General features: G+C 48.0%; 1 protein-coding gene across 4 annotated transcripts in view; it reads right to left on the bottom strand.

The window, feature by feature from the left end:
• GFRA1 (GDNF family receptor alpha 1) overlaps positions 1 to 17,495 on the bottom strand; it is a 202,932-nt gene extending 185,437 nt beyond the window's left edge. For 2 of the 4 annotated variants that reach the window (XM_077877510.1, XM_077877513.1), the window contains exons 1-4: positions 16,729 to 16,922; positions 16,113 to 16,418; positions 14,976 to 15,269; positions 13,683 to 13,766 (exon numbers count right to left, since the gene is read on the bottom strand). In XM_077877510.1, coding sequence (XP_077733636.1) covers positions 13,683 to 13,766; positions 14,976 to 15,269; positions 16,113 to 16,152 — 418 coding nt within the window. In that variant the 5' untranslated portion in view covers positions 16,153 to 16,418; positions 16,729 to 16,922. Of the gene's footprint in view, positions 1 to 13,682; positions 13,767 to 14,975; positions 15,270 to 16,112; positions 16,471 to 16,728; positions 16,923 to 17,286 lie in introns of those variants that run through there. The other 2 variants (XM_077877512.1, XM_077877511.1) reach the window with 2 other exon arrangements.
• Positions 17,496 to 21,091: the final 3,596 nt, after the last annotated feature.

Below are 21,091 nucleotides of genomic sequence, written 5' to 3'. Positions count from 1 at the left end.
TAGGGCTAGAATATCCACTATAAATTTTCCATGCTGGGTGAACATCTTTTCTTTCCCCACCAATGTGCCTTGGCTCCCCTGGAATCCACTCCCCATATCCCTACACCCCGATAGTCCCTGCCACCTCCTTCTAGAATTTTCTGTCCTTCACACATTTCCCTTTATCTTTCCTCCCCACACCCCCCATCTCCTTCCATGGCTTCCTTTCAGGTTCTCCACCACCTCCCTAACAGCCAGCACAGTGCCAGTCACAGAGTAAGGTCTCCAAAAACATGACTGCTTCTCAATTTTAGAGTAGATAATCCGAGTTTTGGGCTGAATTGAATCAGCGATCTCAACTTCAGGTATGGTGACAGATGTCTCCCTCTCTTTTTCATTTTATGTTTTCAGAGCAGAAGAGATCTGCATCCACTCAAATAAACTCCTATTCCTGTTTCATGCTAATAAATTGGGAGAGGAGGGAGTTAGTGCACACATTAGAAGCCAAGACTAGCAGTCACTCAGCCACCACTTACTGAGCACTTCCGAGCACTCTTTCTAAGTGTTACCTCCAATAACCTTATGAATTGGATACTCTTATTATCCCCATTTTCAGATACAGAATCTAGAACAGAGTAGCTATTTACCCATGGTTCCACTGCTAGCAATTGCTGGAATGTGGAACTCAAATCTGGGTGTGCTTAACCCCCAGACTTTTGCTCTTTACCACCGCTCTTTCACATTTCCTAATTTCCCAGGATCATCAGGACCTCATCTTCTGGCCCTCCCCAGCCCCACCCCAATCTCTGGAATGAATGCAGATGGTCTGCCTGGTGATTCTTGATGTGGGAAAGTGCTGCCCAGCTCTGGGTGCGTTCCCACCCAGAGATCAGCTACAGCCAAAAAGGGCAGCACCATCTCCCCACTGCCCCTGCTCCAACAATAGCATTAAAACAATGTCACGAACACATCCTGGGCTCAAGAAAGGACATGAGAGAGGGTTCAGTCAATTCTTCCGAACCAGCTCTGTGAGCTCCAGTAATTACTGGCAGCAGTCCCAGCAGCCCTCCTTCCTCATCCTTCCCTCACCAGGCGTGCCCCAGGGTGAGCGGGCATCTCTTTCAATTAAGACAACTCCCTGCATTTAGAATCTTTGAGTTTTTATTCAGACGCTCTCTTGCAAAAGGTTCTGAAGCAAGTTGAGAATTTGGTGCAGAAAACAGCCAAGTGAGACACAGGACTAGAGAACCAGAAGAATAAAATAATATACAGAAAACAAATGAAAATGCAAGCCCATACACTGAGTCCCCCAAACAAGTTCTATCCATCAGGGTAACAAAGGTCCATGGAGAGGCCGGGCAGAGCCATCCCTCCCAGCCAGGAGGACAGTCTGAGCCACTGTCCACAAGTGAAAAAGTGGAAGCTGGTCCTGAGCCCAGGACAGAGGGCAGCACTGGGATTGGGCATGGGAAGCTATAGGGGGGCTGGTGGAGACTCATTCCTCTCAGGAGTCCCAGACTGTCCACATTCCCACTGCCCCATGGGACAGACCTCCTTTCACTGGCCAGATAACTCAACATCTAAAGAACAATTTTCAGTGACATGCTCTCTTACCATGATCATTAAGACCCTTCATGACCTGGCTCCTGACTACTGTGCTTCCCACACTCATTCCTGCGGGCACCTGTCTGCTATGTTGTCATCTACTCTACACACATCCCCACCCACCTTCCCAGGACCATCCTGTGAGGCCCAAACAGCCCCATGTACTCCTGCTCCTCTGCCCACCTTTGGCATCTAAATGGGGAGCTGTGTGCACTTGGGTCTTTGCATTCTGGAGCCTTGTGCATCTTTCCCCCACTGCAAAAAGAAGATAAGACTGGGAGAGTGGAACCTGCACCCGACATACACTTCCCCTGAGTCTACCAGGAACTGAGGCTGACAGCGCAGTGCTCCTGGCCCCATTTTTTTTACTTCCCCAGAAGCTATCTTGAGTGATAAGAACTTACTCATTCTCATCAGGCCTAGTCTAGAACCATCCAGAGCCCTGTGTATGCTTTTACAACACAAAACTATACTAAGTCGAACCATGCGCAGTTTCTGCTTTTCTGCCGTGCTGACCTACAAAAATGGCAATTCCATAGGACTCAGCCTAAAAATGCAGCAATGCCAAGGTAGATTAGCCATCATCCTTCTCTGGGTCTGCTGAGACCAAAGGCCAGCCCCCAAGTGTGGCAAACCTGCCTCTCTGCCTGGCTCTGCTTCCACCACTGCTTGTACCTAGCGCTCCAGCCATAGCAAGTGGCTTAATTCCAGCACCCCAGACACCTGTTGCGCTTGCCCTTGTGGTTGTCTCTGCCTAGAATACCCTCTCCAGCCATCCCTCCTTACCAAACTCCTATCCACTCCTCAAAACCTAGCCCCAAGTCACCTTCAGCAAGTCTTCTCTGACCCACAACCTTATCAAGTCAGTTATTTCCTCCTTGGGGCTATATATGAGCCCGGTGAAGTTCTACTCATTCACCTACCACTTTGCATCATAAGTTTTTGTTGTTTATACCTATCCCTAAACAAAAAGAGAGAGAGAGAGAGAGAGAGAGAGAGTCCTATTTACCGCTGAATCACCTAGACTTCACATCAGGCTCACAGTAAGTTCTCAATGAATATCAGATGAGTGAATGTCAGAAATGTCATTCCATCATACTGAAATACTGAAAATTGACAGAGATCACAGCAACCGATCAATTCTTCTCTTTATTCTAAAATAAATATATGCATTAGATAGATAGATGATAGATGATAGATAGATAGATAGATAGATAGATAGATAGATAGATAGATGATAGATCAATTGAGCTCAGTACAAAATGCATGATAATCCTTCATGCAGTTTATGCACTTAACTTTCCCAAGACTGTCTCTCCTATTATATATGTGAAGTGGGTGCTACGGCATAGATTCTGGAGCCAGACTTCCCGGATGAGAGCCAGCAACCAACTCTTAGGTGTGTGCCCTTAGACAAATTTCTTATCTGGACCTCAGTTTCCTTATGCATCAAGTAGGGCTAAGAATACCTACTATTAAATAAGGTTGACACCAAGGTATTTCATGCAAAACCCTTAGCTCATTACATCTCACAGCTGTTGAAATTATTTTTTTTTATTTCCCCTGAGGTCTCATTGGTAATATATTTAGAGTTTCAGACTGTTCACCCTTTTTCTCATTTGAATGCCACTTGCTACATTCAAGAGCACAAGAGAACAGTGGTCCCAATGGGGTCTCTCCAGAATTCACGGATTTCCTGGTATCTTCCTCATCAAGAGTTTGTTTGAAACTCATAGTAACAGGGATCAATGAAACATTTCATAAACATGGGCTTTAAGAAACCTGCTGGCCTGTTCCTACAAAGAATGCAATCAATACTTATTTTCATACATTATTAACTGTATACCAAACGATAATGTGCAAAGGGTAATAGAAATAACAGTCGGCATGGTGCTGCCTAGACCATTCAGAGAAACGTAAAGGAAAGTGGTACCAGCATGGTGGAAGACAAATGAATAGCATATTAGGTCACCTTAGAGTGGGACTAAACTATGTATTCCTTTCTTTACCACTGTGTAATGCTATTTATATGACAACATGACAAAAAATGGCCCTAGGCATTCTGCTCTACTTTAGAAGCCTTCCATCTCACACTGAAATGGAAAAAAGATACAATCCAGAAATTGCTTCTTTGGTTAATATTTCTGCAGTTCCGCAGGAATGGTTTTAATAGCGTGCATGTTCTGGATTTCGGCTGTCAATTAAGAACCCAACAGAATGCAGAGATAAATACTAAAATAATAGATATTGGCTTGAATTTCAACATTAGAGGCCCTTTGTGGAATGGTGTTTTAAGGTGGAAGACAGAAGAAGAAAAACTAGGAACTAAGGATGGAGACAAGGGACTAGATATCTTCACCTCAAGATCCACCTAAAGGATCCAAAGGTCCAGTTCACCACGTAACAGCAGAAAGAGAGGCAGGAGCGAGATGAGAATTGGAGCTCTTCCACTCATCAGCTATGTGGTCCTGAGAGAGCTACTCAACCTCTCTGACCCCAGGTCTCCTCCTCTGGAATTGGAGATAATATGGAGCCTTTAGTGTAGTCGGGGACCAAAAGGGAATGGTGCCCATGAATGGGCTGGACAGTGCAAGGCACTCCACAGGACTCTTCAGGGGCACTCCTCTCCCCACACCTACCTCCCCTTTAAAAAAGAGCACAGGTCTAAAGATCACAAAGCTCTGGGACTGATGGGTGGAATCCCCAGGGAGCTGTGGTTTGGCCAAAAATAGGCCATTTGACCAAATGATTAAAAGTCTGTCATATGCTAATGCTTGGACGGGGCGGACCTTGGGCCAATTTAGTAGGAGTAAATTGCAATTGATTTTCGAAGAAATTGCTTGTTCTCTTGCCTTTCCTCAGCTGTGTCACACTCTCTCACACACAGCTGCCTTTGTCACAGCCAGAACCAACTGAAACACATGTCAAGGAAGATCTTTTTGAGGCAAAACGTTTAATAATATAGATAGCCACATTCATGTACACACAATCAATACACACAGACACGAACTGGCAGATATACAAATACATCTAGAGCTTTCTGTGTGTATACACGTGTTTCTATATGTGTTTCTGGGACTCGAATTTGGAAACAATTTCTGCACCATGGTTGTCCGCTTCTGTACATTTTGCAACTCCCTCTGTGGTTGGAGAACTATCCCACTATCCCGAGTCATTTTTATTTTTTACAATAATCTTCTATTCGAATAAAGATCATAAAATAGCACAGCCTTGAAACCTCCTCTCCACACACTCCCCAGCCCTATCTATGTAAATTCTTGGATATGAAAAGAAGATGGTTAAAAGATCACAGAAGATAAAAAATCATAAGAATAAAGGTTAACAATGGCTGCTTTCACCCCTAATTTCTGATATGGTGATAGACCCTCTTAGAACATTAATTAGAATGGAAAGAGATGAAAGAAATGCCCGGGGGACATAATAAATTAGCCCCTTATGCAAATCACCCATTCGTTTTCATCACTGACCCAGCTAGCTGAGTCTCTAAATTACAGGAAGTGGTTAGCTTCTTTTTTTTTTTTTTTTTTTTTTTGTGGTTAGCTTCTTTAACAAAAAATTCCAGATGAAAGATTAATTTTTTTTTTAATCTGAAGGCTGGGAGGGCTTACAGCAAAAAATAATTTCTCACTTTCCCTTGCAGATGACTCTGAAGGGGGCCAAAAAAATATGAAAATTAACATTCCGGCTTCTGGTTCCTGTTGCCAAACAGAGACTTATTAATTAACCCTTGTTCTGAAACAATTCCAAAACAACAGACAATGATTCCCTTAACTAAAGCCAATGGCTGTGGTTCTTGCCCTCACGGTGTAAAACTCAAGTGTGCCATCTCAATGGATGCATAGCAGGTAAAGGACAATTTAAAGGAGGTGGGGGAAATGCCAGGATGTGGAGAGTTTCAAATATCAATTTAAAAACAAACACACACCTAATTTTACTTGTCATCACTGTCTTGCGCAATTTATGTTCTACTGCCCTAGAAATTTATGGAACTCTCAGTTTTCTTATCAGTAGAATAAAGGGATTGGACTAGAATGACCTCCAAAAGTCCTACTGCATCTACAACCCAGTGATTTTATTTATCCCTTTGTAAAACAAGCACGGCACTTCTAATAATTTAATTTGTTTAAATATAATCTTCTGACATGCATTGTGTCTACTGAACTCACTCCTTCCTGGCTTCATTTTCTCTTTCCTATCTCATTTTCCCCTTGTCCCTATTTTTCCCACTTACTTCTTATTTTGTTTCATCTTCTTCCATGTATCCAAATGAGATGCTTTAAACACATTCTGGTTCAAGTAAAGTGTATATTGAATAAATCATGCTTTATAAGGGTTATTAATGTGATATATATATATATGATCACAAGTTTCTTTGGTATGAAGATAATGCTCGAAAGAAAAACAGTAAGTCCCAGTATAACTCAAGATTCAATATGCAGACCCTTAGTAAAAGAAAGAAAATACGTTAGAGATCATTCTAGTCCACTGCTGTCATTTTAAAAAAAAGGAGTAGCTACCTCTCCGGGAGGGTAGACACTAGCCCAAGGTCAGTGGCCAGTGAGAGGTACAGGTGGAAACAGAACTTTGGTCCCCTGACTCCTAGACCAGTGCTCCTTGCACCAAACAATTTGACACCTTCTTTTGTGAATTGGTACTATATCCCGGAGAACCAAGAAAGGACATCCTTAGGAAAGAATAAGATTGGACAGCAGAATAATTAAGAGATGAGATGGCAGAAAGAAACACTTCTGAGGACTAAGGAGAAGGAATGAGGACCTACTGGCTATAAATAATTTTGCACCTTGTAACAATCTTCAGTTCATGCAATTACCTGTCACTCATTGATGTTTTATCTCCCCTCTTCTTGGTAACCGGACCTACAGTCACGCTATGCAAAAAATATTTGACTGTCTCTACTTTCACAGCCTTCACTGGAATAGTCAGGCCTTGGCCATAAGTATCTAGCCACTAGAGTGACCTGCTTGTTTTATCCATGAAACGTCTCGAGGTCGACAGTAAATCTAAGTAACAAAATTTGCCTCTGGGAAGTGCTCAGTGATACAAGAAGACACACATTCCTCAGGTCATCATGCAGGTAATCAGAAAGTATGTGTAGCCTATGACTTTGTAAAAAAATAAATAAATAAAAGAGAGAGAGAGAGAGACATATGTGTGTGTATATATGTATGTGTGTACACGCATAATACATATGCAGATTCATATACAAAGGAAAAAATTCTGGAAACTCTCATATCAACACGTTTACAGTGGTTATCTTTGGGAGCTGTGACTAGGTGATTTAAATTCCTTTTCCTTTTCTCAACCTGTTTGTAATTTCTTATTTTTCTAACCCCCCACCAAAAATAAATAAATAAATAAATAAAATGAGGTGCTGAGGGGCTGGAGAGGGAAAGAATTTGAACCAAAAGTAGTGGTCTGTGAAAGTGAGATGTAAGTGTACTCAGCACAGCCTGTGGAGACGGACGCCTCTCCCAGGTTTAAGGCATGCCCTTCTCAGGGAGCAGTAATTCTTCTTGCTCTGAGGGGCACTGGAGAGCAGATTTATGAGGAGAGGTTAGAAGAATGGGAATCAGTCAAGCTGAGAAGGGAAAGCTGATCACAAGAATCCTTAAGCACAGGAAAAGCCCCCACCCGGGGTGATCACCAGCTGCAGCATACTCACTTCCGACCAAAGAGCGGAAAAACAGGGCCCCAGAGGACCACAGGGATTCAGAGCAGGAATAAGGGAGGCCTTCCCCAAAGGGATGTTAAATCTCAAAAGAGGTTATTAAGAGACAGGACTTTCCTCCAGAGCCCTTTAGATAAAGGCTAGATTTTTCATTTTGGTGCAGGGTAGTTTATGAGCAGCCTTCCTGAAGGTTCGGGATTGTCCTCCTTTTGTTGCTCCATGACCAGGAAACCAGATCTGCTGCAAAGAGTCCTGGTCTTGGAGTGAGGAGGGAGCCAACAGCTAAGTGTGGCAGTGGCATAGCATTAAGAATGACTGAGACTCACTGGGGGCCAAGGATGCTTTGGGGACTAGGTGAGTATTTTACATGTGGCATCTTCAAATCCATAAGAACCTGTAAGGTAATAAGCTCCACCTCATTCTATATCCAAGGAAGCTGAGGCACTGTGAGCTCAAGTGGGGTGCCCAAGCTGAAGGGATGCACCTGGGTCTAGGATGCACCCAGGTCAGAGGACCCGAGAGCGTGTGTTCTCTCTCAAGCACTGGCGTGCACAATGGGGTGGAGGCGTGAAGCTGCCCAGGGCACTAGTGGGACAGCAGGTGGTCAACTGGCTTGTTTGGACGTGGGGCGGCTGCGCTGAGATAGAAGGTCAGTTAGTAGAGGAATCTATGGAAGCAGACTGAAGCTGGAGAGTTCCTCTAAATCACTGGGGTGCTAAGATAAGGCCTGCCATTGCGGAGGCCAGGTTGGGTTGGGAGGAACTCGACACAGGGATGTCAGGAAGGTCAATGCAAACTTCAAGTGAGAGATAAGACGAGTACATTTAGGGAATGAAGAGAGAGAAGAGCGACTCAAAACACAGGAGGTAGACTGCAAAAGACTTGGTGACGGATCTGGCTGAAGGAATGAGGATGGCAGAGGGGGTGGCGGGAACCTCAAAGCTTCTAAGTCAGGCAGACAATGCCATACATAAGACAGGTGACCCGGGAAGGGAAAGGTGTAAGGAGAACATGGGGAGAGGCGATGAGATACATTTTGTATGTGCTGGGTTTGAAGACTGAGATACATCCAGGCTGACCTGTCCAGGACTCAGCTGGAAATGCTGGCTGAGAGCTCAGGAGAGGCTGGAATAGGAGGGAAGGCTCTGCGTCATCAGTGGGAGATGGTAGCTGCAGTCCCAGGGCTGGACGAAGTTTGTCCAGAAAGCACGTGGAACAGAAAGAGGCCAACACTGACCTCCCCTAAGGCACTGCCATGTCCTCGCAAAGATCCTAGAGCATCCCTCAAGTAGTGTGGTCTTGGCCACGTCATTTGCCCTCTCTGAGCTCCAATCTATAAAGACAGAACGACAGACTAGATCTCTACGGCCTATCTCTGACATTCAAGCACCCACATTTAACGAGATGACTACTCAGAACCAGGAGGAAGGCTCAAGGCTGAGTACACACCCAGCATAACAAGCGGGTCCCCCAACTTTCCAGTGGGAAGACAGACACATACATAAGTCCAATACTCTGTGGTTCACAGCTACTACAAAGGCAAGAGCAAAATGCAGCATGAAAGCATCTCAAGTGGAAGTGCCTGTCTGGGGGAATTCCAGCATGGCCTCCAGAGATGAAACTGGATCTAGGTCTCGGGGAACTAACAGAGACTTCCCCATCAGAGGTAAGAGCATGAACAAAGGCACAGAGAAGTGAAGGCACATGAAATGCTTAGGGAGTGGATTGCTTGAGTGGACAGAGAGTGATGGGGCTTGGAGAAGGAAGGCGGGTGCAAGCTGGCCCGCGAAGGAGTTCACCACATGTCAGAACAGAGAATAAGGAACCAGTGGGGATTCTCAACTATGGGGACAACATAATTAGAGCTATTCTGGAGAGCTCAGTGGAAAGCAAAGGGCCATCACACACCTCGGTAGCTGGTATTTACAAACACTTCTCTCCTGTCCTGATTTGCCAAGACAGCACAGGACCTTAAAAGACTCTACTTCAGCATGTAAAATTTTTAAGAAAGCTTTTTTTTTTCACAGTGACATAAATATGACGGCACATTAAAACAGAAATGCAAAACATGGCTTATTATTCACAGCCTCATTCAGGAAAAGGGGCCAGACTCAAAAGAGCGTTTAGGGGCATCTCCTCCTGAAGCAACTATTTCCAATTGCATGGGAACTGATGTCAAGATCCTAAAGGCTTTCTGGGAAGGTCTAGACCACTCCTAGGACTTGGCAGGAAATGATGACAGAGCCGGAGAGCTAGACCTTTGACTTTCACCAAAACAGAGTCAGCATGTTCAAATCCTAATATATCTCTTTCCCCATATCTTTCTTGCTTCCTATTTGCAATACCACTGGCTTTGGTGATTTTTGAGAAAGGGCTGGCATCTCTTGACTCTTCTCTACAAAATCCGACCTCCCAGTCAATACTTTGATACCCCGGAGCCCCCTTTTTCTCTTGTTGCCATAGAGGTGCTTTTATCCTCCTTGATCCTCCATCCTCAGGCTTTTCTTGTCACCCACTGTACTTTCAAAATTTCTTGCTACTTTGCTCTCCCCCTCCAAAGAGTCTAAATACATGGCCAAAAGGTTCATGTCCCTTTCAAATCACTATTTACTTCTTGCTGCTTCTAGAATTTGCACAAGGAAGAAAAGGCAAAGCTAAGGAGCAGAGACATAGCAGATGTGAAACATACGTGGTGGTTTCGTCTTCTGGGGCTCCGTGTGCCCACATGACTCTGCCCTCTTGGTTCCCAAGATACTTTTCCGTGGCCTCTCCTCCAACATCTTCTTGCACTGGTTCCCTCTTTCCTTTGTACACACTCCCACTCACTGCCTGGTTCTTCCTTTTTGAGACCCCAAAAAACCACACTGACATCAACCCACAACAAAGGCCCCTCTTGGAGCTCTTAAAAGTACTTTCAAGGCCAAATGCTTCTACCAACACATTTCCACAAGGGCTGTCCCACTGCAATTTCCCAGTTCTCGCCTGACGAGGCTGTTTGATATCCTTCCTGCAGCTCAGGCTTCAGAACAGAGATGACAGGTTTTAGACTCGATCTCATTTTTGTTCCCTTCCTTGTTCCTGCCAGGCCACTGACAGCACCTCAATATGGCTTTTTAACTGGTGATCAAGTAAACAATGGCAAAGATGGCTGTGGGTTTGAGGAGTCCGAAGAAAATGGAAACACGAAAATGTCAAACATGTCTTGTTCAGTGAGACGATTCAGCTCACACTTAATGTATGTGGATAAACATTCTGTTCACATTGGGCAAAGAAACCCAAATATGGAAACTCTGATTGTTACCATATCTGTAAAAGGCAGAGGCCCTGCTGTCCTCGTTTCCTCAGAGAGATTTTCAAGACTGAAGAGATGTTCTAGAAACTCAGATTCAAACCACGAAGAGCAACATTTATCATCCTGCTCCTCTGTCCTTTCCTATCCTACAAATGCCAAACTGGATAATATGCATTATTCAATGACTTAAAACCTCTCAAGGTTCCATTTGGCTTCCTTATACCCACTTAGGGAACACCATCACTGTCAGAGGTCAAAGCTCATTAGTGCTGGAACCTAAATTCAATGCCCTTGGGAGATAAAATGTAGCTCCAGACAAGGCCTTCCTGGCTCTGATTAATTCATTATGACTCCTGGGTTCTCAGCAGGACAGGTCTCACAAAGTCAGGGTCATATTTGCTATGAAAAGAAACCTGTTTGAGAAAGGGACCCAAGAAAATGAATGAGTGAAGCTTGGTCCAAATGCAGAAGAATTTCCAATACCAATAAAAGAAATTCAGACAAATCAGCGGTATCTGGGAATGACCAAGCCTTTCTAACTGTAGAATGGATGCAAGGATTGAAAACATAATTGAAGAGTCCAGTGAATGGGTGGGTTCTGGAGGTGACCGCAATCTTCCCTCAGAATAATGAGCTATTAGGACTAGAGAGAAAAGAGAGAGCCAAGGAGAGAAAATGAGTCTGTTGCAGTCCTACAGTCCATAGCAGTTCTGAAATTGAAACCCAAGTGAACCTTCCTCTTTGCCTGCTTCCTCACTCTCACTGTCCACAGAAAGGCTCATATCCCTCCAAGCATCAGCACAAAGACTAAGGAGTAAGACTTCTAGGGGGAAGGCAGCAGGCAGGGGGCACTGCTCCTCAAAGCACCAGGAAGTTCAGGTTCACTCCTGGTATACCATGGGCCACATCCCACCCCAGTTCTTACAGACCTGCTCTCATGAGAGCTCAGAGGTGTCTGTGCATCTTTCCTCTGGTACCTGAAACACCGCCCTCGCTGGGCCAAGGGGACAGGAGCATTATTAGCAGGGATGTGGAGTGGAAATTATTAGCATTATTTGGACAATGTATGAATGCCTCTGATACTAAACTTAAACCCTCATATCTTATCCCAAAACACACACACACACACACACACACACACACACTTCTCCTCTGAACCAAAACCAAATAATAATATAGAGGAATCCTTCCCAAGTCTCATGCCTATATGAAGCACCCAGCCCAGGGATCTTCTTAAAATACAAATTCTAATTCAGTAGGTCTAGATGGAGCCTGAAATTCCACATTTCTAACCAACTCCCAGGTGATGTCCATGCCACTGGTCAAAAGACCATACTCTGGGTAGCAAGGGACAGATATTACAAAGGCTTAGAACCAAACGAGTCTGGTTTTAAATTCTGGTTTTGCTAATCATGAGCTTTATGATCTTGGGCTGGTTTCCTAACCTCACACTGCCTCAATTGCCTCATTCCTAAAATGGAAATAATAATACCTAAGATTCACATGAAAATGGTTACCTAAGTTAATGATAAAAAGATCTTTTTTAAAAAAAGATTATTTATTTATTTATTTATTCATGAGAAAGAGAGAGAGAGAGGCAAAGACATAGGCACAGGGAGAGGCAGGCTCCCTGCGGGGAGCCCAATGTGGGACTCAGTCCCAGGACCCCGGGATCACGACCTGAGCCAAAGGCAGACGCTCAACCACTGAGCTACCCATGTGCCCCAATGATAAAAAGCCTCACTCAGGGGCACCTGGGTGGCTCAGTCGGTTAAGCATCTGACTTTTGACTTCCATTCAGGTCATGATAGTGGTGAGACGGAGCCCCTCGTGAGACTCCGTGCTCAGCACAGAGTCTGCTTGTCCCTCTCCCTCTGCTCCTCCCCCTGCTCTCTCTCTCTGTCTCTCTCTCTCTCAAAGAAATAAATAAAATCTTTAAAAAAAATTCTAACACAGTGCCTGGAATATAATAGGGGCTTAATAAATGCCACTTGCTGGCTGTCCCTAAGATTCATGAGGGCAGAGGCGACATGTCTCTGGCCCACTGCCAAAATCCCAATGGCTAGAACATAGTAGGTACTCAATGGATACGTGTTTGTAAGTGAATGAATGTATACATGATACACTGACACATAATATCGGTATTTACATACTCCCTTGGTTCTATGGCTTTCTGCAGGAAAAGAGAAAATGTTTAGAACACCAGAACACTCTCCCCAATAACAAACCATCATTTCACAGAATTCAACATTCACCACCATGTATAACCACGGAGAAAACATATCATCTGTGATGGCTGTATATACTTGAGAAAATGTCTTAAGAGTAAACAAATAAAGACAACATCAGTCTGGAATCTGTACGTCATTAAGAGAAATTACTATCCTGCTCATTATTTACGGGGCTGTCTGAATGCCAGTGTTATGAAAAACTTAATCCTTAAAACTAAGTTCACTTCCAAAACAAACGCAGAATTGCAAAGAGAGACAAAACAAACCATGGGAAACGAGACCACTTTTTAAAGGGCCATGGGGGCAGTAATACATCCTCTGATACGTGGGCACACTTGCTCGGGAAAAATTAAAAATAGAATTATTAACAAATGGTAGAGCTTAATCTTTTAAAGCAAAGGCAGACAAGCGAGTCCATCCAAAATTGTTCAACAATCTAAGATTATCTTCAGAAGTCTCATAAAATAAGTGGCATGATTTAAACGGATCCCATTTCCAGGGAGGCGCTGCGAATGGTATGTAGCAAGAAGGGAATATGATTGCCACCTACAGACAGAAGTGGCACTCCCTATGCAAGAGCTAGCCAATCATATTTCAATGTGAAAAAAAATTCAAACAAGTCACCTCCCTCCAACCTCTTTCAAATCACCACACCACATTACTTCATTTAGAATTACTTTCAAGTCATACAATCATCTCTAGGCATTCTGCTTCTTCATTATCATCATCCTATTTCTAATTTCCCAGAAACGCTGTGCCATTCAACTATCTACTTATACACTATCCGAGAGCCAAAGAGAATGCAAGCAAGCCAACGGATTGCAAGCAGGCAAAGGCATCAGAGTGAAAACACGAACCTGCTTACCTGGTAGGAATGGGACCACCCGGAATATATCAGACAATCTGCTGTTTACTGGTTCATAAGGGGAATCTTCGAGCAGATCATTTCCTAAAAACAACAGAAAGCTTGGGCTTAGGTCTGGAAAACAGACATATTTCAGGGAATTTTTGTTGCTGGATCTAAATTCTAATTATGTTATGATTGTGTAACAAAAAGATGCTGAAACTTTCAGAGATCTCAAATGCATCTATTTGGCTATGGTTATTCTCCATTCCCTCTGCCTCTGTTGTCCTTTTTCTCCCCAGAGTGCCATGAAAACACTGGAGAGCAACCCAGCCTGATCTTGCCAGAAAACTCTCCCACTCTTTGCAAAGGAATGAAATAAGAGAGGAAGGAACCAGTGATGTCACCAGCCCAGCTTACCTCCAGGAGCCAATGGAAGAAAAGTGACCCAAAAGAGGCCCCCATTTCTTTGCTCCTCAACATGGCATGTGGTCAGAAAGCCAGTACGCTGGCTATTAAACAGTCTCTAAAACAGGTTTTCATTGTAATAGACTCTAGAGGAAGAGGCTGAGAGGTCAAACCTGTATGTTACAAATTTTGGGTGTCTCAGCAGAGACACTCAGTGCGCTGGATGTTTGTGTTAGATTTACAAACACCAGCCACCTCTGGCCCACAAGGACGAAGAAACTCCCACTGGAATGGATGCTTGTGACAAGCGGTCCTTTTGCTCCCCAAGCCTGTGTTAACCAAGGTTGAACCACACCAGCTGGTTCAAGACTCAGCTAATCTAAGATGACAAATGGTTTTTCACACATCTGCCTTTGATCAGGTTTTGGGGAGGAGGTAAAGACAGAATAGATTCTGCTGGACCTTTTATTCTTAATTCTCTATCTTATGTCAGAATACACAGAAGGGAGGAAGAAAGGCAAGGAACTCCGGACACGATTCAGGGCAAGTCTTTGTATTATTACCCTCTGAAGCCAGCTCTCTCCTTGGAGAGAAGTTGTGAGTTCCTGGCCTGTCCTTTCAGATCTCTGACCAGGTTTCAGAGAGGTCAGCAGGCCCAAGGGGGGGTGGGGGGAAGGGTGGTATCCCCCATCCCCCTCGTGGGTTTTCCAACAACCAGGCCCCAACAATGCTGCTCGGGAGGCAGCAAACACCAGCTGCTGCTGTCCCTGGGGGCCAATGAAAGGTCCTCATTCTGCAGCTGGGGAGAAGCGAGGGAGGATGAGGTCAGCGGGACCCGGCCGAGGGGCCCGCCTGCCTTGGAGGGGAGAGGGATGGGGGTGGGGGGCCAGGACGCTCGGCGCGTACCCTGCAGGCTCTGGTACATGCTCCAGTAGATGCGCAGGCAGTTCTTCTCCTTCTTCATGCCCCGCTTGCAGCGGCAGTTGTACAGAGACTTCTGCTTGAGGGCCTCCATGGCACTGCGGCACTCGTCCTTGGCCTCCAGACCCGATGTCAGGCTGAAGTTGGTCTCCTTGCCCGCCACGCACTGCCTCAGCGTGCGGTACTTGGTGCTGCAGCTCTGCTCCTTCAGGCACTGGTCGCTGGCTTTCACGCAGTCCAGCCGGTCCCCGCCGCTCACCTCGGCCGCCAGGAGCACGTCTGCGGGCGGAGGGGGGGCGCGTGAGGGCGGCCGGGCAGGGACGCGGAGCCCCGGGCTCCGGGGAGGGCGCGCGCCCGCCCGGGCTCCGGGGGTGCCCGGCGCTCGCCCGCGGGCCCGCCCCTCTCCGCGGGGGAGTCCTCTTGGCGCCCCGGGATCTCCCGCCGCCTGCTCCCCCCGCCCCCCCACGCCGCCGCCGCCCCGCCTGGTTTTGCGGGCTTTTTGCGGTTTGCCCGGGAGCCCGCGCTGCGCACCGCGCGTGCCGGCCCCGCCGCTCCGGGGCAGGCGGGCGGGAGCAGCCGGTTCGGCCCCGCCCGACGGGAGCCCGGGGCTTTCCAGGGAGGAGGGCGGCCGCGGGCTGGGCGCGGGGCGAGGCGCGGACGAGCCCGGGTCTGCGAGCGCTCAGGCACGATTCGGGGAAAAGTTTTCCCTTCGAAGTTTGCTCTCCCAGGCCGATGCTCGCCCACACCCCACCTGCCCGCCGCGCCTCCGCGAGCTCCCGGGACTCTCGAGGAGCGCTGGTGCCCGGGCTGGGGACGGGGCGGGGTGGAGTGCAGTGGAGTGGGGGGGGGGGGGGGCTCGCACCCCTTAAGTCTCCGCCAGGATAGGCCATTAAAAAGCACAGGAGATAAAAAAACAAGCACAAAACCTGCGGGCAAGTACCGCGCCATCCCCGCCTCCCAAGCCCGGGGTGCGGAGGATTCAAGACCCCCTTCCCCAAAACGGAACTTCGCCCTCCCACGCTGAGCGCAACAGCGCAGCAATTTGGGGGGTGGGGGGCCTGCCGCGAGTACCCCTCGGAAAGACTCCGCGGGTTGGGAAGAAGAGCGGCGGCCTCGACTTACCCAGGAGCGGCAGCGCGAAGTACAAGGTCGCCAGGAACATGGTGCCGGCGCGCAGCTGGTCCCCGCCCCCCCCCCCAAAAAAAAAAAAATCCGGAGCCGCCGCTGGGTCTCGTCGGGGGAGCTCAGCACACAGCGATCCCCGGCCCGCCGCGCTGCTCCGGCCGCCCAAAGTTCAGCTCCATCCAGGGCGAGAGGAAACTCCCGGGTCCGTCCGCCGCCACCGCCGCCGGCGACTCAGCTCCCGGCGGGCGGCTGGCGCGCGGGTGGGAGGCGGTTCCGCTTTTAGGGGTTCAGGTCTGACCCAACCTGGAAGGAAGAGCGCGCTTTGAAATGAGAGCCGAGAGCGCTAGAACCTCCCCCGCCCCTCTGCCCTCCCCTGCTCCCGCCTTGGGGGACTTTCTAGCGCCCGGGTGAGGGCCCACCCCTAACCGGGTCGGGGCGCAGGAAGGGGGCGCGCGGGGGGGAGGGGGCGCATGTACGTGTATTCCGGGGAGCCGCCCGCACGGGCGGGGGTGGGGGGGCTGGAGAGGTCGGACGCGAGCTCCCAAAGTCCAAGGGGTGTCTACCGGGGCCAACCCAAGAGGCTGAGCGCAAGCAAATAAATAAATCACGTTACTTTCCGAGCGGCGCGAGCGGAGCCAGCAGCTGCCTGGGGTCGAAGCACACGGCGCGGCGGCGGCGCTCTCCAGCCCTGGCGCAGGAAGAGCCCCTTCTCGCTGAAGTTCGCCGCCCCCTCCTCCAGCCAGCTCGCTCGCTCCGCCGCCGGCCCTCTGCACCCAAACCGCCAATCGCTGCCCCCGGTCGCCGTCCCCCGCTCCTCCCCGGGCTCGCCGCCTTTCAGAGGCAGCCGGGCGAGGGGGAACCGACGTCCCGGCTGGAGCCGAAACCCGGCTCGCGCGCCCCTACCCGCGGTGCGTCCTCCGCTCCCTCCCCGGTGTCCGCGCCGCGCTCGCGCTCGCCCAGAGCCCTGGACTCGGGCTCGTCAACGCCACCGCCCGGGGCGAGCGCACCGGCCGGCGGCCCCGGAGCGCCAGGGCAGGTGCAGCCCCGAGCCGAGCGCGTCCCCGGGACCCCAAACTTGAAGGGCGCCTGCAAGAGGGGCGAAGGGGACGGAGGAGCGGCGATGGGTTCCCAGATCCACAGAATGAGAAAACTCTCTCCGGATGCCACCGACCTGGACTCAACCGACCGTGTCCAGCTGTGTACGGGAGCCAGTTTGTTTATTTATTTATTTATTTTGAGGGGTGTCCCCGCCCCTTCCTTCCCTTTCCGGGCTCACTTCTCTGCGCTAGGAAGAAGATGCGGTAATCTTGGAGGCTCAGAGGGGCAGAGTTGGGCCAGGACGATTTCCGAGCAGAGCCCCCCGCTGCTCTCGGATGCCGGTGAGGGATACTGGAAGCCGCGCGGAGGCTTAGCGGGTTCCGAGGCCAGATTTCCCAGCCTGAGGCCCCTGGGCCTGCTCCTGCTCCCGCCGCCCCAGTGCACACCCGCCAGCCCCCTCTGAGGCTCGCGCACAGGGCGCCGCAGATGGAGACCGCGGTCCGCGGCGGGACCCGGCGCCGGCCCCAGCACGCGCGCACAGGACACGCAGCGCTATGCAGCGGGCCGCGAGTGGTGCCTCTCTCTCTCTCTCTCTCTCTCTCTCTCTCTCTCTCTCTCTCTCCACCCCCCCTCGCTGTCACAGACACACACACACACTCAGACACAAAAGGGCACAATGCACAAGGGCTCTTTCTTCCGTCCTAGTGCAATCGAACCAGACCCTCCTTCCGAACACAAAGTTTTTCCCCACGTCACTCGCGGCTATGACTCAAGACTTGGCGCGTTAGAGACGCACTCGGACTCGGACCCTCGGCGCCGAGATCGCAGGATGTGCCCACGCACCGATCCACGCCAGCGCGCGCGCACTCACATATGCACACGCAGCCTCTCTCGCTCTCGCTCTCATTCCCGGAGCTCGGGCAAGGAGACAAAAGCGGAACCCCCCGGGCCACTGCATTTAAACCAGACCTGGCTTCGGGATTTTATAAGCTAACCTCCATCTTGACGGTTCCAAGAGTAAATTTAAAAATAATAATAAATTTAAACGCCCAACACGTACACAGCCTTTCGCCCCAATTTCTGGGACTACTCACTCGTTCGCAGCCCTGCTGCGGACACCACCACCGCCCCCCCTTCTCCGTCCCGAACACACACTCCTCTCCCCGTACACCGGGGGGCGCCCGGGACAACCAAGTCTACACTGGGTCCAGAGAGGGGGCTGCGGAACAGCCCACCGTGGCGGGCTTGGGTTCGGGATCTTTGCAGACATCCAAGTTCCCATTCCTGGAAACCGAGTTTGAATCCGGTCTGGGTGAGCTCAGCTGTCAAATCTGCAAACCCATTGCACCAGACAATGGGCCGCGGAGGAGAGAAAAGGAACGTTCCCCTTGATCGAGGGGGGTTAATTGAAAAGGGCACGCGCTTTGCGTAAAGTTTGAGGCGGGGGAGCAAGGGCTGGAGACAGGGAGGAGGGAGGAGGAGGGGGTGGGTAGCTCTCCATGCAGCTCCCCACCAGCCAGGCGCGCCCCTCCGCTGCGGTAGCGGCTCAAACGCTCGCTGCGCATGGTTTGGAGTGTGTCTGCGCCTTCTCCCTCGCGCAAAACCCCGGGGGATACCTCTCGGATCTGCACGCTTGTGCACGTGTTCCTCTGGGACAGGTATGAGAGGATTGATGCCCTCGTGGAGCACCCTTCTCAACACATGCGCGCGTGCACACACACACACACACACACACACACACACGAGTCACACCATACACAGATTTCTTGTTCAGTGTATCAGTTTACACTTGGTTGTTGAGTAAACAAAGCAAACATATGTCACATTTTCGCGACAGATGGTTCAGACCAAGGGACACTTAGTTCTCCTTCTCTAACAGTGGTAGCAGTGTAAGTTGCTGGGCGGAGTAAGCGGAAATGTAATTGAGTCTTCTAATCAATTTCTTCACCTTAAGTTTATTCTCATATTTTCACACGCAAACCAGAGAAATCCCGGGGTTTTTATAAGAGGCTGGCCCAAAGTGAATTAAGAGTTTATCTGAAGAATGTGTTTCTCCATGGACATCCAAAACATAAAACACTCTTTCGTCATTCCACTTTATAAGTGGAGGTCAATGTCTCCCTTTGGGAAATCAGCAATTAGAATTCCAGTTCTCAATGGATAGACTAGGATCCATCATTGCTGACCACATGGGATGATTGGATGACAATGAGGTTTCATTTGAGGATATCACTCACATCTTTTGTAAGTGTTCTTTGTTTAAAAATGATTCATGTTACCCTAATGTTCCACAGACACGTTTTAAAGAAAAATTTAATGGGGTGGGGGAAAGGGTAGAAAAAAAAATTCCCCAAATGTAAAATATGGGACTTCTTTTAAAATATTTGTAGCTTCAAAAATATTTTTGAACCATTCACTCTCACTAGTCCCCATTAAGTTCTTATTGATGGTGAAAACAGAGCTTTATTTTCTTAAAAAAAAATAAATAAACCACAAGCCACCGTGTGTTATCCAATACAATAGTCCTAGCCATATGGCTATTTCAATAAAAATTAATTAAGAATGAAATGAAAGAAAAATGCAGTTTCTCCGTAGCACGGGCCACATTTCAAGGGCTCAGTAGCTGCAGGGCTAGTGGCCACCATGTGGGACAGCACAGATACTAGACGTCTCCATCATCACCGAAAGTTCTATTGGACAGTCGGTGTGAAATTAGTTAATGTGATGTATATATAAGTTCTTAGCATAGTAGAATAATGCAGGCCTGAAATGAGTGCTTTATAAGAAGCAGCAGTAGTAGTTGTTATTGATGATCATAATGACTTGCTACTATTTTGAAGAAGGTGAAGGATCCATGAAAAACGTCTCAAAGCTGGTCTGTCTTCCACTCAGAATAGAGATCATCAGGCAAAGAAACCAAAGTAAGGGGAATGGATGTGTCAAAAGCTGATCTTCCAAGAGATCTGTATGTGGAAGGATGTGGCCTTTACTCTACCTTAAGACTTCTTATAGAAGAAGTTAACAAAAAATTACTGCTTTATTACTATATCCACTAACTTCTAAAGGTGAGACAAACACACAGCTGGAAAGCCCTTGGAATGGAAGATAGGAATGCATGCGACCTACTCTACTAATATTATCTCTGTTTCCTTGGAGCTTATCTGTTCTCATGTGTACAGGACTGATTTCAGGATGAAAGGTGACATCAAAATATCAAATATTATTAATAATGATAAAGGTTCATGCCATCCTCTGTGACATGTTTTCTCAGTGGGAAATTGGTTTTAATGCTACAAAATTAGGTTCAATCTACCCACAAGCATGCGAAATGAGCAATTTTCTTGCATTTCTTCATGTAAGTGTATTTTCATAAGTTAACAGATGAGTCATGGTGAGAATGACAGTTTTATTCCATGCAGTATTTTGTCTCCTACTCTCATTGCATTGGCCCTACAGAGTATAACGTAAAACACATTCATTTTGTAAAATCATACTGCTCAAAAAACACTCAAGTTTATCTAACTCAAACTAGTCCATCAAAGTATTTGACATTAGACAGTTTGGCAGACTTAAATCCAGCTACACAAAACCACTCACTATTCCCTAAACGTGCTATGCTTTTATTTAGTAGCAGTAGTAGTATTCTTATTTGCTAATGCTACGCATTTGCCCATGCTGCTTCATCTGCCCAATACGTGCTTCATCCTGAAACTTTAAGATGCAGCTCAGCTCCAACAGGCCACTAAGGATAATAGCAAGGACTCCTTTAGCCCGAATGAAGAGTTCTCTGTAGTGTATTCCCATGGCACTGTTGGGATTTTTATTATACCTGTTGTAACATTGACATTAATCACTCTGTCTCTTCAACTGGAATGTGAGTTCCTTGAAGGCAGGAAGATCCTCTCTTCTTCTTCTTCTCCTCCTCCTCCTCCCCTTCC

Source organism: Canis aureus, chromosome 29, assembly GCF_053574225.1.
Source record: "Canis aureus isolate CA01 chromosome 29, VMU_Caureus_v.1.0, whole genome shotgun sequence".
NCBI classification, from domain to species: Eukaryota; Metazoa; Chordata; class Mammalia; order Carnivora; family Canidae; genus Canis; species Canis aureus.
The sequence above is the reverse complement of the archived record's forward strand: the minus strand, read 5'-3'. Positions and strand labels throughout refer to the sequence as shown.